The sequence below is a fragment of the Xiphias gladius genome, chromosome 1 (genome assembly GCF_016859285.1).
Source record: "Xiphias gladius isolate SHS-SW01 ecotype Sanya breed wild chromosome 1, ASM1685928v1, whole genome shotgun sequence".
Classification (NCBI taxonomy): domain Eukaryota; kingdom Metazoa; phylum Chordata; class Actinopteri; order Istiophoriformes; family Xiphiidae; genus Xiphias; species Xiphias gladius.
In genome coordinates this window covers 29,056,435-29,065,085 of record NC_053400.1, presented here as the reverse complement: position 1 = coordinate 29,065,085, position 8,651 = coordinate 29,056,435, and the positions used below count along the sequence as shown (strand labels likewise).

Here is an 8,651-nt window from a genome sequence, read left to right as displayed (position 1 = left end):
CTGCGGCAGTTTAATCTATAACAGTGGATTATATTTTGTGAGCTCATCTTATGTTTTGCACGTAAAGTCTTAATCTGTAAATTGACCAGTACCCGTAGCTGACGGATAAATGTAGAGGAGTAAAAAGTACAATTAAATAAAAATAGTGATACTGAAGTAATGTATAAGTGCTTAAAAACCGCACTTTACAGTACAGTACTTGAGCAAATGAATTTAATTACATTATACCACTGATTATAAGTTGAGGCTAGGACGTGCTTCTCCTCGAAATGGATCTAGTGGAAATGGATCAGCTTCTATTAGGAACCGGAGAAAAATCCCGCCCGTTGTAAGGTAATTAATGCTACATTTGTCAAATTTATCATTTCTACATGTGTTTTTAATGTGTCACCGGGGCATCCACGTCCATTTTGAGAATGTTGCTTGTGACGTTATTATAAATTAACACCATTATACCGCAAACGGCTGGATTACCAACCGAGCAAAGCGGAAAACTTTCCCGGGGGCCCCAGAGGCCCCAGGTTTACCACATTTCATTTGGGTCTTATTTGATTAATGGAAAAATTTGATCACAAATTTCCACGACTGAAGTACAGTATCAGCTATGACGGCTCCTCCATCCTCCATTTTATAACCCCGGTTGAGGAAAATCTAGTTTTAAAACACTATTTGTTATTATTGTGCTCATTTGTTAAAACGTTGCGTTTTATCAAAATGCTATCAAGTAATTAACATACAGAAAACCTCGGGCCAGGGTGTATTATCCCATCATAGGAGAAGTGTAAGGCGGCAACCAACGATTATTTTCATCATCAAAATGTCTTACAGTTATTTTCTTTATTAATCGATTCATTGTTCAGTCAATAAAATGTCCAAAAATAGTGATAAAGAACATATGAACAGATTTGAAATTTTGTCTGACCAACAGTTAAAAACTCAGAGATGCTGAGTTTACTATCATGGAAAACAGGGGAAAAGGGGAGGTGCCAGTTTTTTTTGTTTGTTTGTTTTTGGCATTTTTGCTTAAAAAACGATTTTCAAAATTCTTGCCAATTAATTTTTCTCTCCGTCGATTCATCGATTAATCATTTCGGCTCCGGGACGCCGGTCGGTTTCTGGGTTAGCCCGAGGAAATAATCGCGCTGCCATGTCGGCTACAGTTGGGGTCGGTAGGGGGGCCCAACCACAAACCTTTGCCCTTGGGGCCCCCCGGGAGGTTAATCCAGCCATGGCCGAAGTGCTGTTTCTAATGCTTTGTCCACCTTGTCCCCAGGGAGCAAAACCGTGAGAAACACGTACAGTGGCCTATAATTCGATCGCATTATGCAGCAACTGGACCACGAAAGTCTCAGAAATGACCACATGCAGCTGAATCCAAATGTCTGCCACATGGCGGCAGGTAAGTAAGAATTATAAGTTTCATAAACGCACCAGTCTATAATAACGGGACTCTTGTGTTTGATTGCATTTCAAGTATAAGTGGTTTAATTGTGTATTTCTCAGTAGTCTTAACTTTTCTTTTTTTTTTCCTCTCGAACCGTCCACGCCAGCTCGTCACGGTTATGCGAGTTAACACAAACTCGGGTCTCTCCTGGTTTCAGTGGAGGCTTTCGACAGCGTGGCCCCCGCTGGTAGCCCGGTCCAGACTGAATGCAGCCTTTTAAGCGACGGAGGGGCTTGTAATTTGAGAGTAGCAGAGAGGCATTATTAGCCAAAAAAAAAAAAAAAAAAAAAAACCGGAGCGCGGCACTCGAGACGTCCAGATGTTGCGTTTGAGGCACCGAGTGAAGTCGGGAGTACAACTGTTTTGACGCGCTGCAACAGGCTCTCTCGTGCATTTGCTTTCCTGCTCGCCACCAGCAGCGATGGGCGCTGGCGGGCTCGATTAAAGGGAGAGAAGTGGGGTTGTTAAAACAAAAACAACAACAACAACAACAACAACAACAGAACATTTTCACGCCACTGAATTGCGGTCTATCTGTTTTTGGACAAAGAGGAGATTGGGGAAGACGCGAAAGCTGCTACAGAGCCCCCACAACTAACTGCGCAGTTCGGACGTTTAAAAACCCCTTATTGAAATGTTTGTGTTTCTACGCCGGGTCGGAGTGAAATAGTCCATCTGGGTGACACTTTAGCTGAACTAAAGTTGTGATTTGTGAGCGCGTTTTTTCGGGGGACAAGCGGGCGCCATGGCTCTCCTTCACTTGCTCCTGTGCGCCGGGATGTTGTCGCCGCCGATGTGCGGAGCCTTTTTCAACGGACCCCTACATCCGGAGATGTCCAACGGCACCTTCCACCACTACTTCGTGCCGGACGGAGACTACGAGGAGAACGACGACCCGGAGAAGTGCCAGATGCTCTTCAAAATGACCGACGACCGAAAGTGCGGTGCCGACGAGGACCAGGACTCGGTCATACGCGACGACTTCACCATCATCAAGAGGCAGATCGAGGACTCGGCCAGGGTGCTGGAGGGGATCGGGAAAAGCATCTCGTACGACCTGGACGGAGAGGACAGCTACGGGAAATACTTGCGGAGGGAGACGGCGCAGATAAGCGAGGCGTTTACAAACTCGGAGAAATCTCTGCTGGAGCTGGAGGTGAAATTCAAGCAGAGCCAGGAGGGCGAGCTGAAGGAGGAGCACCGGCTCAACGACGACTTTCTGAACATGGTGGTGCACACGCGGGACGTCCTGAAGGAGACGTTGGACATTTCTCTGGGACTGAAGGACAAGCACGAGCTCCTGTCCCTGATCATCCGCAGCCACGGCACGAGACTGAGCAGACTGAAGAACGAGTACATGAAGTTCTGAGAGAAAGCAGTCCCCTACGAGTCTCGATACAGTGGCCTCTCTCTCACTCTTGATTTCACAGGTCGGTTATTTCCTGATAATTTATTGAAGGTTTCCTGGAAAGAACCGCGTAGTTTTTGTACCAATTGCAGGAAAAACAGAGAGTTCTGGGACTGTTGGTTCAATCGGTTGCGTGGAGTTTATTCACCAACTTCCAATGAATATTTATTACCCGTTCATTCCTTATTGGAAACTTTATCCCTCCTATGTGCTGAATTATAATTAATTAATTGGTACCAAATTACACGGTTATTTCCGGGAAACTTCTTAGGAGATAATTTGGAAATAAACTGGAATGTACGGCCCATAAAATCAAAGATTACCCTATTTTATTTTATTATTATTATTATTATTATTATTATTGTTATTATTTTTTAAGTTTTATGGTTGAGTGTGACCATGAGGCAGAGGCAGGGGTGAAAAAAATTGCATCAGGGATATAAAAATCAAAGCTTCAACTAAATTACAGGATGAAGAAACAACTTTTAAAAGTGAAAGAAGTAAATACAACTGCGGCAGCAAACAGAAATTCAAAATCAGCTGTTCTTCAAATGTTAATTAACTGTTACTGAAGAGTTAACTGTTAAAAGAAGAGCTACAGTGGCGTGTCCAAAAATCTGGGAACCCCACTAAGTCGGTACCTAGTACCTCCCACTTTACCAGCTGATAAGCATGGGGGTGGAAAGACCTTACTTTGGGGTTGTGTGGCAGCCAAGTGGCACAGGAAACACTGCACGGGGAGAGGGTAGAATGGATGCAAATGTCCTGCAGTCAGTAGAGGAACTGAAAGTGGGGAGAGGCTGGCTTCTACAAAAGGACAGTGATCCAAAGCAGAGCTCAAACTGAAACAAAAAGTTACGGTATATTAACATTTGAAGAAAGGCTCATTTTTTTGTTGTCTGTTAGCTGCTGGAGCTGTTTTTTTTGTTTGTTTTTTTTGTTTTGGGTTTTTTTTTTTTTCACTTCAGAGGTCAACAAAACATATAACTTGACGAGGTTTTTGTGATATCTGTCTCCAAAGATGGATTACAGACCAGAAAAAGAAGGCAACTGCCCCAAGGCTCCAGGCCCCCAGGGGCCCCAAACTGTCCCACATTCACTGTGTTTCAGTAGGTTTTTTGGTAATTTGGTTACGTGTAAATTACTTTACAAATGTGCACCACTAAGGTACATTATCATTGAAGAAGGGTCCCGCATTGTTACCTGATATAATAGTATTACTGTGTGGAGAAGTCATGTGTCAAAATCCTGTTTAATCGTCTAAATTTACATTGAGCGGTCATTGGCCATATTCCTAAATGATGTTGGGTTCAATCAAGTTACCACAGACTGTTTTTTTCCAGCATAGGAGCACTGGTCTCTGCTCATATAATGAAGCTTTTATGTATGGTCGACTGTATAGTCTGTACTTAGGGGCACCAGGGTGTACACTCTGCATGAGCTAATGTTTGCCCTTGGGCCCCTAACAGTTTAACATGACCATGTCTGATTTCCGGTGCCAACCTAGTACAGTGAAGGTTGACAGTGATTTTGTCTGTGGTGCCCACAGCATTTCATAATTACTTCTTTAAAAATCCGACAGAAGCATGTCTTTCCAGAGACAATGTCAGAGTCACTCAGGTTAATCCGCAGAACGTGCCGTCAACAGTTTGGAACTGGAAAATACTGAAGAAACGGTCTCAAGGAAAAACTAACAAACAGTATTTTGACGAAAACAGTCCCAACTCAAGGCCCACTTAGTATCAGTTTCAGATTTCTGGAAAGTGATGTTTCTACTGAGTTTTAAAGAGTATCGGAGTTTTATGTTGTGATGTAGAAATCTCAGAGGGATATCTCAAAACCCTTGGCATACAAGTAAATTCAAAACTGTCTTCATTGCTAAGTAAGTGAGTGGTAAGCCATTGGTATGTAAGACAATATGTTGTTAAAATCTGGCTGAACTGACCCTTCAAAAAAGTCTGAACAGCATGTGACACCAAAAATCGTACTTTGCTTGAACATTGGAAGGCAGGCAAGTCTACATCATCTGACGGTGTATATGTGATATTGCCCGCTACTAGAGACCATTATGATTTTCCGACCACCGTCAGAAATTACACACCATTAACACACGCAGTGATAGTTACATCACCAGACTAGACATGACTGAAGTCAAATTACAGCAATATGTTCCCAGGATGTTGTGGATCGCCCCAGGGTTTGCTAAATCTCATCCTTGTGTCAGTTGATAAAACAAGGAACGTCTCTCTTCATGATACGTGGTCGTATTTGGTCAGCACATTGAATTCATCTGTTAACAGTCACAGGTTTGTGCTCGTGTGTGTGTGTGTGTGGGTGTGCGCGCGCGTGTGTGTGTGTGTATTTGCAAAAACAGCGGCTTCGAACATGAGTCAGCCGTTCAAAAAAAAGTGAGAACCGGAACTATCAGTTTTCAAAATGTAAGTACTGTAGTCTCTTGTCTGACTACAGTATGAAGGGTTTTCCAAAACTCATTCAGTCCTATGTGACCAAAAAACACAGGGTCAGTTTTGTAGCGGTGTAGCAGATTTACTTTAGGTCTAAGTAAGCCTTTGGACTCTTTGGACAGCTCATGTGTCAGTGTCCATATTCTAAAGTGAATGCAATGTGTTTTGGTTTGATTTTGACCCCAAGAGTTGAATAAATTTAGCTTTGGAAAACTCTTCATACAGCAGTAAAGCAGCTGACAGGGTGAACCTCAGTTATTAGCCCGGTTGAAAGCCCGCAACATGAGCAGCTGTTACCGCTGCTCTTCTCTGACCCTCCAGATGAATGTTTCTAAGAATATCAAAGAATGTTTACATATAGACACCTATCTGTTGTATTTTTTTTTTTTTTTTGCTTTATGGGCTACCAGACTTTGCACAATTCTTTATTGTTCCGGTGCTAAAGGTTGTGATATGGTTTAAAATGCAAGGCCTTTACTGTGCTGTACTGCACAGGCAGTATAATCTTGTAAAATGTACAGTGTATTATTAGAAGTAAGTAAATACTGTGAGTGCCAATATCTTTATTACAGAACACCTTAATGTGTATTCATTGTTTATATAAAGGTTTGAAATAGAGCAGCACATATCTTTTCTTGTTTACCTTTAAGATATGTGTGACAGATAAGACTGCAGGCAGCACTCGTGGACTTCAATGTTAAACACTAATCTGTGTGACAACATTCTCAACGGATTGTGTTGTGTCTTCTCAAATAAAGAGTTTGCGTTTGAATTTCAATGTTGTTGCAAGAGCACATTTGTTATGACAGAAATGATCGATTATGTGAGATATTCCTCAGAAATTATGTGATGATTTGGTCAAGAGTTGCAGCTTGGGTCAAAACATTCAGCCTTTTCCACCTTTGTTGATCTCTTCTAGTAGTTTACGCCATGGAAAATGAGACGGAAACTGTTCCTTGTGTTGCTAGGGATCCCCATGGAGCCGCATCCAGGAGGTCCCCCGGACATTGTGGTATTTAGCAGACCCATAACCACTGGGACTGCGCACTGTATTGACACGTGCTTCAAAATTACAAAGTTCCCCTCCTTTACAAGCTGTTTTCTGCTGCGAATTATACACGGGCAGTGGCCCCTTAACTCTGAGTGTTCTGAGGGGAAGAAGCTGCTCGTGGGTATTTATGAGGAACAGAGGTGTAATGATTTTTTTGTTTTTGTAAAACCTCAACCTTTTAAGGTCACGAATTTGGCTGAGTAAACAGTTCGAGGATGTGCTGGAAAGAGCCAGCCGACGTCATTTAGGTAACGCTGCAAAGTACAGTAACACAGTTTCACGTGTGATTACACACAGTCTGTACATACTTTGAGCTCACAGACTGCACTCATAGTACATGAAGGACAAGCAATGTACAGCTAACACACACACACACACACACACACACATACACACACAGCCTCTGAACCTTTACCCTACATTGTATGTTTCCATGAGAGGGGAAAGCCCCTGGTTTTCTCATTTGTGTGAACAGATTATTGGCATCATGTAAAGGAAAAATCATATACAGTGGGATCCAAAAGTCTGAGACCACTTTCCCATACATGATTCCACTTTCCCTTACATTATTCCACATTGTGTTTTATTTTGCATTTTCCTTTTACACTTCAAGTGTTGCATAATGTCAACTCTCTTCAACTCGGGTTAACCTTTGGTTTAGATAGATAGATGGATGTATGGATGGATGGATGGATGGAGGACAAACTATATGTTTTTTTGGAGAAGGTTATAATCCATTCATCAATTCCTTTTTTTTTATAATGCTCGCTGGAGATGTAGCGCATTGGATTCAATGAAAATTGACTGTTTGAACCGATGCCACAAAATCCATTACATGATACAACTACAGTATCGGTGCTACTGTTGTTGTGCATACTTACAGTATGCACAGATGTCAGATACAAAGGGGACTGAGTTGTAATCATCAGTTAATCTTTGGAATTCAGGTCTCTTATGTCATATACTGGGTTACACTGTGTGACCCCCGTTAATAATTCTAAAATGAAGCTTTTAAAGTCTAAACTCGGATGTTAGTAGGTGTCACTTGGACTGAAAACTGTGCTGCACATCCACTGGGTAGTGGTCATCTTCCCTGAACCTGCAAAGGATGTAGAAAGTATTAAACTGAAGGAGGTATGACTGAACACAGAAACAACTTCGATTACTCACATTACTTAAATTATCGATTAATGTGTTGATGGATTTCTTGATAGTCAATCAATCGTTTGGTCTATAAAATGTCAGGAGATGATAAAAAATTATGAATACAATTTCAGAGTGTCTGAGGTGTTGGCCTTAAATTCCTTGTTTTATCTAACCATCACTCCAAAACCCAGATATATTCAATTTACTGTTGTATATGGCAAAAAAAAGGAGCAAATCCTCACTGGATTCACTGGAACCACTTAATGTTTGGAATTTTTACCAGATGAATAACAAAAAAGAAAAAAGGAGTAAAAAGAATCAATCAAAATCATTTTCTGTTGTTCAATTAATTGATTAACGGACTGTTTCACCTCTAGTACAGTTGAAGAGCCTCTACGGTGATGAGACAAGACTGCACAGACCTCTCGGGCATTGAGAAATAATTAGTTTAGAATCGATATAATATCCATACCATTCAGCCAGTTACTGGTTTTAATGAAATACAGACTGACATACTGAAATACAGAATACAGGAAGGATTGCCATGAAAGCTGTACTGACATTCATGGTCCCCAGAGGATGAATCCCACTGACTGTGGGGACCCCCTGACTTTTCTTATAGTGCCACCATAAGGTTGACCTTTTTGGTTCATAGTAAAATATCAACTATCGGATGGATTGCCATGGATGGCATGAAATTCTGAGGCATTCGTGTTATACCAGAGTTATCGTAATTAGGAGCATCTACTTGTAAACGACGGTGAAAGTCAGACTTTTCTGAAAGCTTCGATGTATCCGAAACGACGCATTATAATACGGAATTACCTGAAAAACCATCAAAAAATTCACTGAGTTTTTACCAGCCCTGTTAGTCTCTTTACACCGGTGTTGTGTCAAAGTCTGTTCCCCCGTCAGACAGTGTTTCCTTCCCGTTACAGTTGCGTTTCCCATAGCGCCCCCACCCCGTGGTGGTTAGGATTAGGATTAGGATAGGGTTAGGTTCAGGTTATGGTAAGGGGAAACAGACTTCAACACAACACAGGCGATCTCTGTGTGCCTGTCATGCGTGACTGGACTCAATACGTAATCGTCCCGCACTGACCCGAATCCGAGCCAGTGTGTTGTGAATGCTGCATT

The 8,651-nt window shown here is 41.9% G+C and overlaps 1 protein-coding gene across 1 annotated transcript; it reads left to right on the top strand.

Moving 5' to 3' along the window:
* Nucleotides 1-1,810: 1,810 nt before the first annotated feature.
* fibinb (fin bud initiation factor b) lies at nucleotides 1,811-3,755 on the top strand. The gene has a single exon (XM_040131476.1). It carries the CDS (start codon nucleotides 2,190-2,192, stop codon nucleotides 2,811-2,813), a length of 624 nt encoding a protein of 207 aa, XP_039987410.1. The 5' UTR covers nucleotides 1,811-2,189; the 3' UTR covers nucleotides 2,814-3,755.
* The last annotated feature ends 4,896 nt before the right edge of the window (nucleotides 3,756-8,651 follow it).

Bases quoted from the DNA above. Each gene is read 5' to 3' on its own strand.
- fibinb (XM_040131476.1), top strand. From the start codon at position 2,190: ATGGCTCTCCTTCACTTGCTCCTGTGCGCCGGGATGTTGTCGCCGCCG.